Genomic DNA, 20,882 nt, shown 5'->3' with positions numbered 1-20,882 from the left:
AACAAGCAGATGAGCATTTACCCCACAACTCTGAACCACCTGTTCTTATTTTCATTATACATTTAGGACTATTGAGACTCAGAAAAAAATAGTTCCCCCAAGGACCATCAAGTCAGGAGGGATGCCGGATTCCAAAGGCTGGACCTGTCCTCTACCCTACTCCACTTGTCAGTCTGTCTAACCAGGAATGGTTGGACTCAGAAATTTAAAAATGATCTCTTCCCAGTATCAAGCAGCAAAAGCTTTAGTGGCTCAATATCTTCAGGGTTTACCTCTAGCTTTCACAATTATCAATTACAATTAGACCCTGATTTCCAGTTGATCTGTGGCCAATCCTAAATTGCACTGGTCAGGAGAGAGCAAAGTGAGACCAGCTGGGCGCTCCTTCAGCCACAACCTCAACGGACCTGGTCACTGCAGTGCAAAGAGGATATGGCCTAAGACATTCCTCCCTGAGACCTCAACCTCAGGATCTTGACTGAGAGACCAAAAGACTCAACCAACAGAATACAGAGGTAGAAGGGGCAAACAGGTCGTATAACACATTTACTCAAGCCCAAAGAAACCTTGGGAGTGTCTGTATTTGCCAGTCCAGGCCAAATACAGAATAAAAGGAAAGGGACTCCACATCTCCCAGTCGCTTCTGGGACTAAGATGCCAGAATGAAACTTCGGGGTGGGCCGCTCAGGTGGAGCTCCTGCAGGCAGCGTGACCCGCACTCTGCCTGAACCACCACGAGAGGCTTCCAAAGACAGCACACACGAGGGTAAGTTTTCAATTTTTTGGGTGTGTACACACAAAACTAAAATGCTGAGCTCCAGTAAACACATTCTCTAGTTAAACACATCCATGAGTAAAACTGTCTCCAAGTAATTTGCAAAGTGAATTTGAAGCCTTAAGTTTATTTAAATAACCCCTAGTTAGAACAGAGCGGGCCAATCACTACATCTTCCTTGTAATACCAATTACCCAACAAGACAGGGAGAGTAAGGGCACCCTGCAGCCAGCCTGCCAGCCACTTGTGTGAAGGGTGGGGTGCCTCTCAATGGAGGCGGCCACGACCTCGGCCCCGGCCAGCAGCTGGGGGTGCGTCCACTGTCGAGCGAGGATTCTTGATGGTTTCATCTACGGACACGATAAGGCACGCAGCTTCAGAGGCTGCAGTCAGGGCATTGATCCGAACCATTGCCGGCTCCCACACGAAGGCCTCGAAGTTGTCAGCAATGTCCTCATTGTTGATGTCTACTCCGTACCACATGCCCCCCTGAAAGATCAGAACAGGGGACAAGGTATCATGGACCTGCTTTCAAATTTCTTCTTGTATACTCTCCCTCCAAAAGACTGGGCGTGGTAGGAATCCTGGCTCTCTCAACCTGCCGACACTTCCCGGAAGATGGCATCGGCCTACAGCCTCAGGACAGGAACCTGGAAGCCCACCTCTTCCCACCGCTGCCCCCGCCAACCACCCTCTTCGAACCTTGGAAACGCCGACCATGCAGCGCTCTGGCGCTCTCCCTGGAAAGCTGCTGCTTCAGGGAAGCCTCGCGTCAGTCCCACCTGAGGACTGCATTTATCAAACCATGGTTCTCAAGAGGAATGATCCCTTATCTTACTGTATCATCTACTGTTTCCATTTGTGCCCATTTGATGAGGAACCGAGGCAGAGAAAGTGATTTGCAGAAAAGTCCTAACCCAAGCCAGAAGCAAGGTCACTCACTGAGCACTGCGGCTGTTAGAGTGCCCAGCACTAAAACCAGTATGTGCTAAGTAACAAATGAGGTTCTCAGATGCGACAACTGGGAGGTGGCAGAGCCATGGCTGGACTGAGGTCAGCAGAACTGAGGGGTGCCTCGCCAGGGTGCTTCCAGGCATGGGCCACGGGGTTTCTCTGCCTCCTCCCATCGCAGCGGGAGGAGTGATCACACTCAGGAGGACTGAAGACACCCTGGACCTCCAGTCCTGGCACTGTGGCTTTGCCTTGGAGGCAGCACAGTTAGTTGGGACTGAGTTTGGTTCCTGCACTGTCACCTGGGCTGAGAGCACAGAGTAAGTCATCATAGCACACACTTAGAATCTAGCTCCATCCACCCAAATCCCTGGACTCCCCCACCCCACCCCCTGACACACACAAAAAGCAAGCACCCACCTGGGCATGCCGAGCCCGCAGCTTGTTGAGGATGTTTGTGGCATCAAAGCCAGCATTGTCACACAGCTGGCGTGGGATAATTTCCAAGGCCTTGGCGTATGCTCCAATCAACAGCTGCTGTTTTCCAGGAATGGTCCTGGAGTAATCCCTCAGGTACTTGGAGAGCTCCATCTCAATGGCCCCACCACCAGCCACCACGGAATCGTTCTGCAGAGACCAGACCCATCTCTCAGCACAAGCGGTCCGGGCCCCAGCCACAGAGAAACTGGGCCACTCAGCCGACAGGACCCACGGCCCAGAACGTGGTTCTTCATTCTCTTCCCCATCCCAAGCCCCACGAAGTCTATACATGGCACTTGCCTAGCACGTCCCAACTTCAGTGAACTGTATACTTTCTGACCACCTCCAAGGTTGCCTGCAGCTTGAGGACACTGGCACAGTCCCTAGTATGACTGACTCCCTCAGCTCCAGTCACAAGAACAGTCTCAGCTCACAAGAGCAAGTCTTCGCCATCAAGGCAACATGACTTATTTTGAGAAACTGAGGCTGTTTCTCTATGATTTGCGAGGCACATCAGGGCCTGGATGCCTCCCAGGGAAGGCCTCATCACACTAATCCAGGGTCTCAGTAGCTTGGGAGGGAGAATGGGCTATGTGGGCAGGAAGCCCCCGGCCCAGTACCTTGATGGCCCTCCTGACGATCATGATGGCATCGTGCAGGGACCGCTCTGTCTCCTCCATAAACTGCTCAGCGCCACCGCGGAGGATGATGGTGCAAGTCTTAGCTTTAGGGCAGCCAGTGAAGAAATTATACCTATATCCAGGGTCAAACCATACATTTAAAGTACCGTCTGCTGCCAACCTGCTGTGTCCTGACCTCAGCAAACCCTCCCAACACTCAGCAGCTGCTCTTCTCTTTCCCACTAAGGTTCCCCAATCCCACCTTTCAAGACATCTTAGCAATGTCTGGGCCTGTACCACTATACAGCAAAGACTACGGAGTCAAACTTTAGACCAAATGTGGTATTCCCTCCCAAAATACACTACACCTGAGCTCTTTATGCCCCAAAAGGTAAGACCTCAAAAAAAAAAAGAGTGGCACATGCTGCGTTCCACACCCAGGCCAAGTCTTGTGAGCTCAGCCAAGATGCAGCCCAAGCCTGCAGCTCACCTCTCGCCTCCAATCTGGGCTTCTTCGAAGACCTGGCAGCGGCCCAGCACATCTGCTGACAGAGCATTCACACTGGTCTGGATGGAGCCTCCGCAGGCCTGAGGAGTACAAGAGGGCAAGATCCCCAACTGTGAAGGCTCACGCCAGGCCAGCAAGCTTCCCACCACCTAGTCTCAAAGCCAAGTCCCTTGCTGGACTCTGCCACAGTGCCCCAGAGCCCTCTGCACTGGATAACCCACTCGCGCCCCCAACCTCCAAATGACCTTACCCCTTCTGAAACAAAATTGAACTAAGGCACAGGAAGGACAAACAGGCCTAGTTAAAAGGAAATGGAGAACCACTGGTTCACCCAACACCCCTCCCCAAAACTAGGGTGCTTTGGGCCCAACAAATGAAGGATCAGTGCTTTAGACTTAAGGCATCTTTGGTGAGGCAATGAAGGAAGGAAATCTGGCTGGAAGCATCAATACTAGAGTGTATTCAGCTAATCACAAGCATGACTGCTAGGTTCCCTCAAATCAGAGTTCCTGCCTCGTTTTGGTTGGACTAACTCTTGCATCCGAGCACACGCACACTCTGGGACTGAAGTGCTTTAAGGCAAAAAGGCATGCTGGGTTCACATGCCAACCTGACGGCGCACTCCTGCCCACCCGAGGTAAGGAAAAACCCCTCCAGGGCCACGAAGGCAAAGCAGCAGCCTGTGGAAGTTGGGTTACCATCATCGTCCTCTTCAGATCCTCCTCTGGCACTCGGCCTGCACAGAACATGTCCCTGTCAGCAAAGTACTGGGTGGCCACATCTCCAATGGGGAGTTTGGACAAGACGACTTTGGCTCCAGAATGATGGATCTTCTCTAACTTGTCATACAGAATGTTCCACTCAGCATCAACAATTGCCTGATAATCCTAAAGAGACAAGGATGAGGATACCTTGGAGTGGAGGTTAGCATATAGGATGGGCTAAAATTCATCTCCCATGACATAAGTATGCTAATTTATTTGGGAATTAATAGGGATAAAGAAAATAGTCTCTCCTTAGTCCAGATAAAAAAGGACACTGTCAAGTGACTTAGGAACCACCTAAAACTTTCAAAGAAGCAGAAAGTAACCCCAGGACTAGAACCTAGTCTAGAGCTGGCACTGTCAACATGTGAGAAAAAGTTTAGTCTGGACAAGTTCAAGTCTCCCCTGAGGCACTCACCCATGCAGTTCCCAATGACAAGACCCCCTTTCCCCAAACGTCATTCTGTGTTAGGGACACACTTCCCAAGACTACCTGCTTTTAGCTGGGTGACATGCCACCTTGAGAGCGAGCCTCGGTTATATACATGCCAGGAGCACACCTCTCTCTGCAGCATGGGACCCAGTCTAAATGGGAAGGGACCCATATCCAAACCAAAGGAATTAAAATACTGGGCTCTCTGTAGAGCTAGGGGGCCCCTGCCAGCCCCTTCTCAGCGGCTAGAGGATAGTATTTCAGGAGGTCTGTCTCGCCCAAACCTCAGGTCCAGGTCATTTAGAGAGAGTGGGAAGAGTGGCCTCAGTATTTAGACATCAATACTTAGGGTTACAGGAAGATAAAGGGATCCACAGAAGCTTGACAAACAGAGCTGGACCCCAGACAACCACAAGACCAGAAGCTTTGGCCCAGAAAGCTGTCCATTCCCACGCCACAGCCAGCTGGCAGGGCCTACCTCAACCGTGTGCACTCTGATTTCAGCGTTATCTTTCTCAGCTTTCAGTTCAAGCTCAACATTTAAAAGGGCAATCTTTGGATTATGGTACTTTTTGGGTTGCATTTCAAACCCTGCATAAGAAAAAGTCTTCTTGAATGCAACACCAGCTACCAGCTGGGAGTCCTGTTTCAAAAAAAAAAAAAAAGTTTAATAGTTCAGTACTGGAATGAAATAAAATCAAACTGGTGGTGTGTTGGACTAATGCATGTCCATTCCTGTGAACCTGAAAAAGTTAACTGTCTATATTTATTTCACTGTTGTAACAAAATATTTCCATTATCATAAAAGCTGGGAAAAATACAAAACATAGCACAGGCTGTCCAATGCCTTATCCTTCAAACCCACACCCTCAGTCTTCTCCTACTGTTCACACCCACACACACCCCTTCCTACCTGCCCTGCACACACTACGTACACACATACACACACAGGCATGTTTTCTGTAACCCAGGTGCTTCCTTGTCCCAGGAGATGAAGTCAAAAGATCCCAAGTGTCAGGAATTTCCTGCACAGTTCCCAGGCTATCATCGTGCTTCCCACATCTCAATCCCTCAAAACGCGAATTTCTACCCCTGGTTCAGTAATGGAGCTTCCTGTGGGTTGGGTTTAACAGTCGGGCGTAAAAGGAAGCACGCTGCACCGGGGACTGACTGCAGCACTCTAAGGAAACTTAGCTTAACATCTCAGATCTCCTTTTTACTAAATGACCAAGTCATTTCCCACTCCTGAATGCCCTCTGCCAGTGCCAATCTACAATCCTGACCTATAATACTGCAGCCTGTTGGTGAACAGATTCTTGCATCATTTAAATCCACAGCCTCCTTAAGGGGGTGAGGCCAGAGCTGAATCGGGATGACTTAGCAGAAATTAGAAAAAAGGGAGACAGAGGTGTGGCCAAGAGGTGGAGGCAATGTGGTGGGATTGGAGAATGAAAAAGCATGTGCAGCTGCTGGAATAGAAAGTAGAAATTAGGGACCAGTTTAGGAGATTCTTACAGGCTCTGCTAAGGCCTGCCTCTTACCCTGCAGGCAGTGCAGAATCCCAAAAGGCTTTACACACAGGGTGGTAAACTGGGGAGCTTCACCCTGCAACAAGGCTAGAGGAAAGGTGGCCACTGCCAGGACGACAGTCTTGGGAATAAGGAAAAGAGACAGATTAAAGAAGTAAATGGTAAACTGGTAGCCAAAACTGAGACGACGACTGAAAGGTTGTGAGGAAAGGTTTTAAAGGATGACCCTAGATTTCTGGTCCACATGACTGAATAAATGGTGGTGATACCAACTACATCAAGGAACACGGGAAATGCTGTGGGTCTGGAGGACAACCTGATGGGCTCAGCAGAAGCAAGATACCGGAGCATGAGGCTTGGGGGGCGGGGGGAGCTGGAGATATAGATCAGAGAGTTCAGTTAAGTCCTGAGAAGAATAATTATTACCATCAATCACCGAATCCTATTTTATTTAAGATTTTATGTATTTGTTTTTAGAGATAGGGGAAGAAAGGGAGAAAGAAAGGGAGAGAAACATCAATGTGAGAGGCAAACATTGGCTGCCTCTTGCATGCACCCCAACCAGGAACATGCCCTGAATGGAAATTAAACCAGTGACCTTTCACTTTGCGAGACGATTTCCAACCAACGGAGCCACACCAGTCAGGGCTCTCATTCACAATTCAAATTGTGTGTCAGGTTCTGCTAGTGTTTACATGCATTTAAGGAATGTGAGAAAGTCTGAGGAAAACCCAAGTGTGGCTTAAAGCTCCTGGCTTTCTCACAAGGTAAGATTATTAGTTGTGATGTCTAGTTTACTTTAGTGAATGCCAATCTAATCCCAAGAGTTTACAGAAGTAGGAAGGCCAAGGAGAAGACAAAACATTGCTAGCAAGGCAGTGGGTTAAGAAAAGGTCAGCAAGCCACAATGTAGAGAATGGGCTGCAAAATGAGTGTGGTACTGGGAGCCACAGACGGGAATGGCTCAGGTGACTTCCAGATTCCTCACAGCTTTATTACATAGAAAGACCCTCAGCTCACCTACGTCCGCACTGACAGGAGGAAGAGAAGGCTGAAGGACAGAGCGAGCGCAACTTGGAAGGGTAAACGTCAAAGAACAAAAAGGGAAGGGCTAGGCTATAACATGTCAAGCAGGTCTAGTACTGTCCAAATCACTTCAAGCGGGCAGGCCAGAGACTGAAAAAGGTCCAAAGCAGCATGGAGACACCAACATCAAAGAATGTTTCCGGACAGATACTACTGTGTTAAAAAAGCATGAGCTACAACTATGCTGTGCAATATAGCAGACACTGGCCACATGTTGCTTATTTAAATTAAAATAAGCTCAAAGTAAATTTAAAATTGCAATTCCTCAGTTGTACTAACTGCATTTCAAGTGTTCAGTAGTCACACCTGACCAGTGGATACCATACTAGACAGTGAAGACATTTAACAGCCTCACCATCACAGAAAGTTTTATATGGCAGCACTGGGTTAAAAGCTACACATGCTTATATGGGTCAGATTCTAAAACAGGTTGCTAAATGGACAAAAGCAAGTTGACAGGAAACTATGTATTATAAGCAAATGTTGTATTTAAGAAAACAATATTTATGTGTGTTTACGGAAGCACAGATTATTCTGGAAGGACACACACTTAATGGTGGTCAAATCTGGGGCAGGAGTGGAATAGGGGACTTATATTTTTTCCTTTAGGTCCTTCAATACAGTTTTTAACTACGGATCATCTATTCAAACTAAATGAATAAAAGGAAGAGTGTAGCTATATCTCTTGGAGAAGAATGGACTAAAAAGTACTGCTCAGATTCACTAACTGAGGGGGTCATAGATAATTTATCAGAGCTGGCCCTACTCCCTCCCACATCAACACTGAGATTCTGAAACTCAGCCACTTCCAGCTTTGTTCTGCTAAGAGGTAAATATAGGTCTGCAAAGGTTACATAACGTATCTGCAGTCACAGCCTATCGTGGCACTGTGGAGATCGCAGCCCCAGCCCGGCTCCCAGTCCTCCACGCGTCCCTCCACCCCTGTAAAGTTGTTCTCCTCCCACACCAAGCTGTCTGAAGGGCGAATGTGAAAGCAGGAGCCTCCTCGGGGGGCCGTTGCAGGATTACCTCCAGGGCTCCACCTTGCACCTTCTTGATACCAATCATTTTGAGCTGCAGCAAATCATCGAGCATCATTACCGCATCCACCACCATCTTAGCGAAGAAGGCTTTCTGCTGGGAGATCAGCTTGGAGCTCAGAGCGGTCATGGCACATTTTTCCAGCAGCTTCCTCTGCTCCCTAGGACACAAGGGTGAGACCTGCCCCTCTTGCCCGATTCTACTGTAATGTGGGGGTAGTTTCCATTCTAGCCTCTAAACTCTGCCCTCACCAACTTCTTCTGTATCTTTAGGGTGTATTACCAGTGATAGATGGTGACTGCTGGTAGATAGCTTTTACACTACCATCCACCAGCCTCTTTTGTGCAGCTTGGACTGTGGCACAGCCAAGGGTCTAGCAAGAGCCAAGGAACCCAGGCCCCTATAGAGATTACAACATACTTCTGCATCCCATTTGCCCATAAAGTCAAACTTTTGACAAAGCCCACCACATACTTACACTTTATCTTCCCTCTTCACGGTCACGGCAATCTCTTTGATCTTGTTAACTGCCTGCCAAGAACAGAAGTTGAGTGAGTCTCTCACGCCACGAAGTGGATCCCAACCTCCTGCTAGCCCCTTTTGTTTACTCCCACATCGCAAGCATTTCTACTCTATAGCTGAAACAACATCCCTAAGTCTTATAGCTATAAGACTTAGGTGCCCAGAAAAATGTAAATCTCTATCGTTTAGAAAACGACCATAGTCTGAAATAGAGACTAGATATAGTTCTAAAGAATCATAAGCGTACTTTCAGGATTTGGCTCTGGATATGCAGCTAACATACTAAAACAAATGAGTGAAAACAAGCTATGACACTAGATTAAGATAAACCTGGCTTATGAAAAACATCTATAATAACTTCTAGCATTTTATATATTAATTACATGTTATATGATATACACACATCTCCTTATATATCTCATTTGAATGTCACCACCTTGAAACAAAGATAGAAAAGAAATTAAGGCCCACAGGGACTGAGTTGCCCCAGGTCACAGAAAAAAGGTCAAAGGTCAATAAAAGCCATGTCTCAAGATGTACTGTGAAGTACTTGATAAAAACAAAAACAGGTCTCACTTACCGAGAGCCTGATATATCTACGTGACAGACTATCAAATATCTAATCAAATAGCTACTGAATTATAGAACTGAGGCTCCCAGGGAGTAAAATTCAGAAAATGTCCAAGAAACTCTTGCCAGTTTCTCTACACCCCAGCCAAGGTATTATCCTAAGGGAAATATGAAGGTGCCCAGGCACAAGGCCAAGTTAGCCAGTGCTCACATACCAGCTGGGTGGCGGTGCGGAAAGCTCGGATGATGATTTGTGGGTGCAAACCTTCCTCCACATAGGGTTTCACTTGCTTCAAAAACTCTGCAGCCAGCAGGGTCACTGAGGTGGTGCCATCACCGACCTGGAAGAGGACGACAGACATTCACATTGTCTCATGTTTACGGATAAATTCCCAAAACTCCATTTTCAGGCAATCTACCCATTTAAACTGGGAACTGTTTAAATGGGTGTGAAGCTTTAGTATAGAAGCACAGGTATGGCAATAAGTAGTAGAAGGAAGGTGATGGTAGTTAGGTATGCATCCCATCAGAGGGTCCTGAACTACAAAATTAATTCCCCAGCCAGGCTCATTCCCCGAAGAAGACTGATTTGGACAGCTAAGCTTCCTTGGGATGTGAACACACAGGCAAATTATCTGCGAACTTACTTAGTACACACAAGGCACTATAATGAATAAGACAGTTCCAGACATGCTTACAATACAATGCTTTCATGTCCCAAATAACCACGGTAGAAGAGGCATAATATAAATATTCTTTAAGAAGTACAAAGTACTATGGGAGTTAACAAAAAAAATTTTTTAAAGACTTTATTTATTTACTTTTAGAGAGAGAAGGGAGGGCAAAAGGGAGAGAAACATTAATGTGAAGCCCCCACAACTAGGGACCTGGCCTGCAACCTAGGCATGTGCCCTGACTGGGAATCTAACTGGTGACCTTTTGGTTCATAATCCAGCACTCAATCCACTGAGTCACACCAGCCAGAGCCAAAAAAAAAAAATATTTTCTAGCCAAATTCCTCTAAAACAAATCTCCTAGGACCAGCCAAAATTCTTTGTATGTTAAACACTATTCGGAATAAGCAGATTACTAGCCTGCTAATCTTTCTTAAGTGTTAATTTTCTATAGTGACATCTAAATCCCTATTTTAATGAGGGAGAAAAAGAATAAGAGCTCATAAGAAAACTAACTAACCTCTGATTTGGAAAAAGTTTATTTGCACCTTACTTATGAGGTCTGTCAAAAAAGTCTCCAGCCATGTAATAGGAAAGAGAGACATTTATTGAAGAAGATACAAGAAACACTGTACATAGGACAATGACGCCTCGGTCCCCTTCCAAGTAGGTACCTTGGAACCTCACACAGTTTTCTCTCAGCATCTCTTCCACTGTTCAAAACACTGCAAAATCCTTTGTTGGAATCACTATCAGCTGCTCCATCATATTTTCCTGAACCTCATCAACAGTCTGAAATTTCTTCCCTTTCAAAGGTGATACTCATACTTTTAGGAAAAGCCTAAAGTCGCAGGGTGCCAAATCTGGGCTGTAGGGAGGCTGAGTCACCTGGGTGATTTGATGTTTCACCAAAAATTCTGCATGAGACATGATGCATGAGCAGGCGCCTTGTCATGATGAAGCTGCCAATCACCAGCTGCCCATAGCTGCACCAGTTTCCATCATATTGCATCTCTCAACTGACGAAGAACACTGAGGCAGTCCTCTTTATTAATTGTTTGGCCTGGAGGGTTGTATTCATGGTGGACAACACCTTCCCAATCAAAAACCACAGTGAACATGGCCTTGAAGTTGCTGTGACTCTGCTGTGCCTTCTTTGGGTGTGGAGAACCAGAAGACTTCCATTGGGACCACTGGACCTTCATTGCCAGATCATGGCCCTAGACCCAGAACTCATCTCCGGTTATGACCTTCTTGAGGAAATCTGGTTCATTGGTAGCGGTTTGAGTCAAGTCATTAGCAATTGTGGCACGATATTCCTTCTGCTCTGGCAGCAGAGCCACAGAATGAATTTTGCCAAGACATGTTCCATGCCAAGATCCTCTGTCAAAATCTCAGACACAGTAGTTTCTGGAATCCACAGATGAACTTCTAGTTCTTGCACTGTCAGTCACCGATCTTTGCTAATTGCAGGCAGCACACGGTCAACACTCACGTGTTCTGTTTGTTGCAGGCCTTCCTACATAGATCACTCTCAACAGATTCTGCACCATCTCTGAAGCCTTTGTGCCACACTTATTTGCACTACATTCACTGGCCCGTCCCCGAAAGCCTTCTGAACCATACGAATAGTTTCTGCGGAGGAATGTTCAAGCTTAATGCAAAATTTGATGCAGATTCATTGCTCTACTTGCTCAGTCATTTTGAGTGCAATGGCCACACAGTACACATGCTCACTCAATGGCATACTTGGTCCCCAATGACTAGTACAGTGAGGATGTTGTTGTTCACGCATGTGCATTCCAGTCTACTCTCCTTGAGGATCAGGTTACATTGATGTCACACAAACTGTTCTCATTATTATTATTAACCATGGCTGGACTTTTTCTGGACAGAACTCGTATATCCACTGTATAATGTAAAGAATTCTCAATGGGGAAAAAGGGTTACTGTAGCAAAGGGTTTAAGTCACCAAATTCCTGGTCAGAAGATACTATTCACTTGTTGAATACATTCACAGGTCAAATCCAGACTCTTCTCACTTTAATTTTAGAAAAGTCATACTGTTTTATAGGCTACTTGGTCGTAATATGCCTTTTTACATAACTTCAAGACATATCTGCAATACTCCAAAATATAAACATGTCTTTCTCAACATTTATTATCAAGAGTCCAATATTAGAAATGGTTTCTGTTAAAATGGTGAATTTTGTTATGTTTATTACCATTAAAAAAACAGAAACTGGAAAACTTCAGATTTCCACCCCATCTTTTTTTTCTTTTTTTGACATTTAACAGTTTATTTTGAAGGTCATTTTAAAAACAAAATTTAAAAAAGCCTTAACTGGTGTGGCTCAGTGGGTTGGGCATCGTCCTGTAACCAAAAGGTCGTTGGTTTGATTCCAGTCAGGGCACATGCCTGGGTTGCAGACAGGTTCCTGCTGGGGGTGTGTTTCTCTCACATATCAATGTTTCTCTCCTCCTCTTTCTCCCGCCCTCCCCCTCTCTCTAAAAATAAATAAATAAAATCCTTTAAAAAAATTAAAAACAAAGTTAAAGGCAATCTGAGGGAAAAAATTGCACATATATACTCATTAAATAAGGATTATGATTGAATCAAAATGAGAAACATGTTTTCTTCTGCAACTCCAGTAACAAGTTGTTGTCCCGAAGGTTCTTATACTTCCAAGAAGGGGAGAAAATCATGGCAATGAAAGCTGCCTCTTAATCATGTAAATCTAGAAATTTTTCTGTTCTTCCCAATAAGTCAGTTTTGATCTTTAAACAGTGCCTTGTTTCTTCAAAGATATGCTAAAAATTCAATGGGATTTGGTGGTCTTTCCTTTGCAAGCACAGCAAGTCCCTGTAACAAGATAGGCACAACTATCTGAACCAGGTAGGCATGAGTTGGCAAAGACTGGAGATCCGCTTTCTGTTTTGTACTTTTCTGCATTATTCTTCTCATTTTCTACTATCCTCTCAACATTATCTGTGAAGCTATACTCAGAGAGAGGACTTTCTGCAACCTGTGCCTGTCCCTCCAGCATCTGCCCTGGCTCCCTGACAGACTGCGAGTCACAAGGTCTGGATACCAGTCCATACCACAGCCATCTGTTCCTAAGGGCCCTGCAGTGTGTGACAAACTCCCAGCACAAACCAATTCTGCCATAAAGCAACTCATATAAATGACAACACACAGTCCTAAGACCTCAGCTATAAGCAGTGGAATGGTACAAATTTTAAAAAATTAATTCCTTCTGACTATTTTTATAACCATGTATTACTTTTGAAATTGTAATTTTAGGTATAAAAATCAAAAGCTTTTAGAGAGGGGAAGAGTGAAGGAGCAAGCAGGCATGTTTCGACCTCCATTTAAACATATCTGCCTGATTTTCTTACCTCAGCATCTTGGGATTTGGCAATGTCCACTAAAGTCTTTGCTGCAGGATGGACAACATCAAGGAGTTTCAGAATTGTGGCCCCATCATTAGAAATTGTGGCTTTTCCTTAAAAGGAACAAACACAAAGTAAAAATCTAAAGACCCTTTCTTAAATTGTCTTCTAGTCGGACTGGGTGTGCACGCACCCTTTAGTGGGATGGGGCAGAGGGGATCATGGTGGGAATAAAGTGATCTTTTTATAGAGTTCTGTTTACAAAGGGCCACCTAAAAATCACAAGCGTCCGAAGATGATGAGCTCCTACTTTTCTTTGAGCAGCATTTAGCACACCTCTACTGGATGTAGATAATATTTTTAAAATGAGAATGAGTAATCATTTAGATAGTCTTAACACAGTTAATACCCTAGTATCTCACATCTTAAGTAATGCACTAAAATATCAAAAGGAACTTGTTCTTTGCCTGGACAACATGATACAATGCAGTGACCATAGGCAATGCCAGATGGTTCTATTTCACTTTCCTAGGATGTATTCTCTACAAATGAATAGCCTCCTGAGCCCAACTTCTATGTATTCCCACAGGGCTCAGCATTCAAGACCAAGCATGAAATGAAGGCACTTCAGAGTGAGAAATCCCTCAAAGCTCTGAAAAGCAGTGAGTTTTCTGCTGCAAACCTCTGTTAGCCCAATACTCCCAGAAGCCTCCTGTCCTGCGCACTGGCCGGAGGAATCCTGAGCACTTACCTCGGCCATCCACAATGAGCTTGTCCATGCCACGGGGGCCCAGGGTGGTTCTTACAGCCTCAGCAATCACCTGGCAGGCACTGATGTTACTGACAAGCTGGGGGATGCCTTGGGAACTATCGGTCCCTTCTTTCAACAGGATAACTGGTGTGGGCTAGAAAAGAAAGAGCAATTGATTGCTGTTAAAAATCACCTATTACAATGAGACGCAAGAGGGGAAGGGTGAGGAAAAATGCTCCCATCTCTCCCATAGCAAATACCTGGAGATATTTTTAAATCATATTCCCCCACTGTCCACCACATCCATTCCTTAAACCTCTACCTCCAGCAACATTGCCAAGACCACGGCATACCTGGTAGGTGTACTAGAAAATGGCTTGAGAAAGAATGGTTTTGTTTAAAAGAACATATCAAATTTGTAATGTGTTCCCTAGTGCCCAGTTGAATGAGCATGGCCTTTTCAACTTCTGACCCCATTCTGTGTTGAAGAATTAGGTCACAGCACAGGAAGACGCAGCAGGCCCTACTCAGCGTTCACCCTCCAGCAAAGCATCCACTTATCCGCGTTACAGCTCAATCCTAGAGAAGGAGACGGGACGCTGATGCACAACCCCAGGTGGCAGTGCTTCAGGGGCTGTCCTGCAGATTCCTAGGCAGACAGCTTTACCCATGATGTTAAGTTGGAGTGACTACTGTAGGGAAGTAGTCAGGCAGAGAGGCAAACAGCACCTTTGTTCTCTCACAAAATGTCGACAAATCTAATTCACACAGCAATATTTCCATTTCTCATGCCGACTCTATGTAAAGATTCCTGTGACTCATCTCCAATCAGATACCCCAAAGAAGTTTTTCTCTTCCTATTTTGCAATGGCCTCCAAAACAGTGATTATCCCTATGGAGGTTTAATTTGCAAACTTGCTTTAGAAACTTTGGAAGACAGGGATATTTGCTTAAAGGGCCTGCTTAAATACCTCTGCCCCATGACTATTAGCAGATAGTAATTCCTCAGCAGAGCAAACCACAGTTCTTCGTCCCTGCAGCCAAGCTTGTACCTTCAGAGACAAGCTCATGAACCAGATCCAGTCTTCCCTGCAACCGTTATTAACTGTGTGTTTGTATGAAACAATATATTAAGCGTTAATATTGTTCCTAAACTTTTGTTATATGTGTGCTATTAGGTTATGACTTAAAAATTATAGCTACTGTCCACGTCCACTCCTAGGGGTACGTCAGATGTCTGAGCAGGAAAGCACAGGGCTGTCTCGTTCCAACAATAAGGAGTCAAGAATTCACACACCACAAAGTCTAGTGACCCATGAGGATGACACCATCATAGTAACTGGACAATTCCATAAAAAGTTCAGTTCCTTTGGCCAGTGAAACTGGAACATAGTGAGTAAGCAGAAGGTTGGAATAAGGCTGAGGCAGGCAGGAAACAGACCACTCACTTGTAGACTGTGTTAAGGAGTTTGTATTTTACCGCTACAAAGGGAAGTCCTGGAAAGACTTGGAGCGAGGAATGGCAAAGTCTGACCTACATTAAAAAAAAAAAAATCACTAGAACCCTGGCTGGTATGCCTCAGTTGGTTGGAGCATCGTCTCCTAAGCAAAAGGTTGGAGGTCTGATTCCCAGTTAGGGCACATATGTAGGTTTCAGGTTCGATCCCAGTCCAGAAATATACGATCCTCAGACCAGGCACATATGGGAGACAACTAATCAATGCTTCTCTCTCACATTGATGTTTCTCTCTTCCCCCTTCCTTTCTGTCTATAATCAATAAAAAAAGTCCTCAAGTGAGGGAAAAATAAAAATAATATCACTGTAAACTAGTTAAGATGAGGTAAGATATAATGTGTAAATGCATAAAAGAGGCTAAAAAGATGCCCAACAAACTCTAATGAGTAAGAGTATTAGGAGAGATCTGACACTTTTTGGAGTTGTATATTTGCTTTTTTGTTTCTTTGTTTTTTCCTAACGAGCATATCACACATTATTTTTTCTTTTTTTCTTTTTTTTAAAGAATACCTATTAGATAACCCCTTAAATCTGGTACCAGGCATGGACCGGAGAGGGGGAAATTCCTTCCTTTTTCACAGTAGGGTTCCATGTCTCATGGTAAGAAATGGCTTCTCTATATCTCAGCACTGTTAGTTCGGCTCCTTGCAACTTCTGCAAGGAAACACATGTCTCTGGAAAGGCCCCACCTTCTCCTGGTCCCAGCTAAATCATTTCTCATGGCTGCCTCAAGTCTTCTCTGGACTACCTCTACCCCAGATGAAGACCTGAGTTTAAATTAAAAACCAGCTGGAGTCTCAAATCCCTCCCTATTGCCTTGAACAGATTCTTCTATCCCTCCAACTGGCTTATTCAACACTTCTGTGGACCTTTTCTCACCCCCTCCAAATTGTACCCCTCTGTACAATTGCCACCTACCACTTCTATCAATACTACTTTCTTACCAGCAGGCCAGCAATTCTTCACAGCCCCAATTCTTCCAGGAAGTTTCGTCGGCAGCAGCTAACAGGAGCATCATGAACAGGGGCATCATGAACAGGGGAGCCTGTAGCTCTACACTTCCCCTGGTGCACAACTTTTATACTGCCATCCATTCGTCTTTCTCCCCTCCTTCCCTCCTTCCTTCCTAGTTAGCCAAGTAAGCAACTTTATTCTTACAACCACTGATGACATTCAAATTCAATAACATGATAAAGCAATTCTATAAAATAATGTATTTTATTGAAATATCCTGTTGAGGGAAGATCCCTTCCTGACCTTTCTTCACAAATTTTCAGCACCCATAACACATTTCTTGTCCAAGGCAGTGGTGTTCCACTTGGCCCTATAGGTTAGGAGAAACTTATCAGGAAGAAGTTTCAATCACCTCATTGTGATTTTCTGCAATTTTCATTCTTCTGCAGCTGGCAATCTTCAAGTGGAGACCACACTCTTGGGAAGGCCTCTGTTTCTTCTTGTGTGTACTCATCTTGATGTTTGGGTAGTTTTTGTAGTTGTGGGAGCTCTTCCACTAAATTCTTGAGAATATTTTCTGGTATATCCTTATTTAGGAAAAGATGCAAGCTCTGCATCATTGTTCTTCTGGGAAAGATTTTAGTAGCATGCCATAAATAGCTAGTTTTACAGTTCCCGCTGGATCCTGCTGGTGAAGTGAGCAGCTGTTACTTGTTTAAATCCACCTGGGTAACCAGTATATGAAGAGTGTACTTTTTGTTCCTATCTGTTTCCAGAGAATTCAATGTGCCTTGCGTTCCTTATGACAACATGATCACTGCAGTCACTCCGTTGATGACACACAGGTTTATGCAATCCCTGAAGTTTAATTAATGCCACAGAGGCAATTTTGCTATCATGCTGCATCTTCCCATCTATAAGATACCAAACTTGTGCCCTGGCTGGACTGACTCAGTGGATTGAGCTCAAGCCTCCGAATCAAAGGGTCATCATCAGTTCAATTCCCAGTCAGGGCACATGCCTCAGTTGTGGGCCAGGTCCCCAGTAGGGGATGCAGGAGAGGGAACCACACATTGATGTTTCAACCACATATTGATGTTTCTCTCCCTCTATTTCTCCCTTCCTTTCCTATTGTCTTAAAAAAATAAATCTAAGGACACCAAACTCAAGCAAAAGTGGCGATTGCTGGGACACCCTAGAGAACCTTGACATGTTTCCTCATTAGCAGGACCATCTTCCTTTCTCCAGTGTCCAAAGCCCACCTGCAGCATCACTGCCCCCAGCCATCCCTTCTTAAAGTATGAGCTTCCCAAAGGTAAGGACTACAATAACCTCCATTTGCCTAGGTTTGGCCACACATTAAGCAATACTCAGCAGCTTTTGGTGCTGAAAATTCAACTGTTAAATATACATACGAGAAGCAATGACGTAAGATAGTACTAGCTTCTTGACTTATTTTTGGAAAAGCACTGGCAGTATGATGACACTAGATTCACTGAGAATTCTTACATATAAAGCAACAAGGGATGGGAAGCAGCTGACCATATTGTCCCCAAGTTCCCTATACTTTGTATGTTCCCTAGAGAAATAGCAGGCTGGGTACAGATCCTACGAGGAAGGAAAGGTAGCAGACAGCGATAGACTGAGCCAAGCCAGGTCAAGCAGGATAGATCCTCTTCTATTAGTTCCCCAGGGGCAGGCACTGCTATGGAAGGCCTGGCTTCTGCCCCCGAGTTACTTTTTAATCTTGTTCATTCTACTCCAGTAGAAAAACAATTGTAGAATCCAGTAATCTGCCCAGGGTATTATGGAAGGCTTGGAATTTCAGCTTAATGATCTTCCTGTTCATCCTCCTGAAAAACATGATGTTCTACAAAAATCACAATAACTATTTCTATTCCAAGCCTTATAGTGCTCAATACCAAAGGCAAGGACAAGCTGTACCAAAGTCACAGGGCTGAGGTTTCAGGGCACCCTTTTACCTCTCTTCAAATCACAGAAGGCTCCTAGAATATAAAGGACTAATTCGATAACAGCAATGAGGATTCTTGGTGATAAAGTCTCACATTCACATAAACAACCAACACAGCAAAGAAACAGAGCAGGGGGCAGTTCAGTAAAAAACCAAGTGTGCTGGTCTATAGCCCCTGGTGAAGGGTTTTGTCACCAGACAGAATCTTGGTTTTGATTCCTAGTTCGGTGAATGCCAACCAAAAATTTCATGGTTGATTTGGCAGGAGGATTACAGGGAGAAAAAGAAGCAAGCAACAACCTAGCAGAATAGCTAACATTTGCTGAATGCTTACTACCTACTGGACACTTTGTATGTATTAGTTAATTTAATCACCTTCTGACAGATTGAGGGTGAGAAATTAAATAACATGCTCAAAGTTGCCCTGGCCAGTGTGGCTCAGCTGGTTGGAGCATGGTCCCATATGCCACAAGGCTGTGGGTTTGATTCCCAATCAAGGCACACACCCGGGTTGCAGGTTTCATCCCCAGCTGAGGAGTCTCCAAGAAGCAACCAGTTCAGGTTTCTCTCTTGTCCCTGTTCTTCTCTCCCTAAAACCAATAGGCGGGGCAGGGGTGGGGGGAAAAGGCCTCAAGTGAGGATTTAAAAAGATTGGTAATTAAAAAAGAAAATTAACAACATGCTCAAAGCCACCTTGTAAGTGGCAGAGCTGAGTTACAAACCCAGGCATTCAGCATGGCTCCAAAGCCCTTCTCTCAACTGTCCTACTATGCTGCCTCGGCATGGAAGATAAAGATGACTTCAGGAACAGGCAATACTAAAGATAAACTGAAATGGCAGTACTGGAGGTACACAGGGAGAGGGTGTACACATTAATGCCAGGTTCCTTCTATCTTGGGCTCAACTGAATTCACATAGCATTTGGTAGCAGAATGAATACGTCATAGGTGTCAGTGTGACATCTACCAGGACAGGGAGAAGCTGCAGAAAGCAGGAAAAAAAAACCAAACATAACCTGAGACCTGATTGAGTGGTAGGCCAAAATGAATTAGCAAACTGCGAGTGCACAGAAATCAGGATCTCTCTCAGTCAGAGTTTTGCCTCAAACACCTCCTTAGCACCAGGTGGGTACTGGAAATACCAGAAGAAACAATCTGCGGAGTGTATGACTGTCTAACCCCTATACTGTACATCTGACACTAATACAAGTATGGTCTAATGTCAAATCCGGAGGGGCAGACAGAGTCCCGGTTAGAGCCCAGGCCGTCTCACCTCTGATGCATCTGCTCTGCCCATTCTCCTGGCGGAGGAGTGCACCGCAACAACCAGCCAGGCATGGTGGTACATTCAGTATGCACTAAACATGTGTTTACTCAATGAATGAACAAGTGAATGAATGAATTAAAATATGAGCACAGAGGTCTGTTTTCCTTTATGCAGCAACAGGGGTGTGGGGTACACCAAGAGACCGTAGCTGAGACCTTAAGCTCTACCTATTCTAGAAAGCACACTTCTTTACATCCACATTTCCCAGGGCAGCCGCGGCCTCCAAGTCTGGCCACCGACTGTTTATGCATGGTAAATCCGCGCTAGTTTTAATACAGGTCACGACTGTGGGGGTTCCAAAAACGCGGGCCCTGGGATTTGCAGTCCCCAGCCGGTCCCACAAGAGCCCAACACAGCCCTCGCCAGGAGCCCCTCCTCCGTTCCTGGGCCGAGCCAGGCCATGGCGGGCCGGAGCCGCCGATAGATAGGGAATCGGCGCGAGAACAGAGTCAGAAGGCAGACAGGGCCCCACGGGACGGGTCTCGGCCAGTTGGCGCCAGCCACAGGCCAGATACCAGAAGATGACTGCGGATGGTAAAGGATGCGCGAGACACCACTCACCATCATCTTGAAAGCTTATTCTGAAGCCCGCTTCTCCTCTTCCTAGCTCCGCGTCCGGGCCGCCCAGCAACCCCACAATCCCCCGCGCCAGAGAAGTCCTCAGAAGGTTCGAACAGCGTTGGGCTGGGAGAGGAAGGGGGAGGGCCACTTCCGCCACTCTCTGGTTTGCTACCAGAGAGTCGGTGTTGGTAGAAGGGCCAGAGGTGGAGTCTCGGAGGGCGCTCTGGCGTCAAGTGTTGGTTAACGAAGATTCGCCAAATTTTGGTCGTGTTTTTTACCTCTCCGAGTATTAAGGATCCTTGCTCGGCCCGCGACACATCCTCCCTCTCCACGCCCCCGGACGCCAGACCAAGGAATGAAATAAATACAAACACTCATTGAACGCTGACTGTGGGGCAAGCTTAGGCAAGAAAGCTTTTAACGTGAGTGATCTCATTTAATGCTCACAACCCTATC

General features: G+C 45.5%; 1 protein-coding gene and 1 pseudogene across 1 annotated transcript; both read right to left on the bottom strand.

The window, feature by feature from the left end:
• Positions 1–847: 847 nt before the first annotated feature.
• Positions 848–20,571, bottom strand: CCT7 (chaperonin containing TCP1 subunit 7). The gene is made up of 12 exons (XM_054586862.1): positions 20,427–20,571; positions 14,098–14,251; positions 13,353–13,459; positions 9,495–9,620; positions 8,666–8,718; positions 8,176–8,347; positions 5,010–5,174; positions 4,033–4,221; positions 3,317–3,414; positions 2,827–2,959; positions 2,147–2,353; positions 848–1,264 (listed from the first exon to the last, which is right to left on the bottom strand). Exons 1-12 carry the CDS (start codon positions 20,430–20,432, stop codon positions 1,043–1,045), a joined length of 1,632 nt encoding a protein of 543 aa, XP_054442837.1. The 5' UTR covers positions 20,433–20,571; the 3' UTR covers positions 848–1,042.
• Positions 12,721–13,122, bottom strand: LOC129081359 (protein dpy-30 homolog; annotated as a pseudogene).
• Positions 20,572–20,882: the final 311 nt, after the last annotated feature.

Source organism: Pteronotus mesoamericanus, unplaced genomic scaffold (genome assembly GCF_021234165.1).
Source record: "Pteronotus mesoamericanus isolate MK-2021 breed Mesoamerican mustached bat unplaced genomic scaffold, CSHL_Meso_final contig_98, whole genome shotgun sequence".
Classification (NCBI taxonomy): domain Eukaryota; kingdom Metazoa; phylum Chordata; class Mammalia; order Chiroptera; family Mormoopidae; genus Pteronotus; species Pteronotus mesoamericanus.
The sequence above is the reverse complement of the archived record's forward strand: the minus strand, read 5'-3'. Positions and strand labels throughout refer to the sequence as shown.

Bases quoted from the DNA above. Each gene is read 5' to 3' on its own strand.
- CCT7 (XM_054586862.1), bottom strand. The intron at 8,719-9,494 runs GTATGTGAGCAC...TGTTCTTGGCAG, and splicing joins TCCGCACCGCCACCCAGCTG to GCAGTTAACAAGATCAAAGA. The intron at 4,222-5,009 runs GTAGGCCCTGCC...TTGTCTCTTTAG, and splicing joins TCAGAGTGCACACGGTTGAG to GATTATCAGGCAATTGTTGA.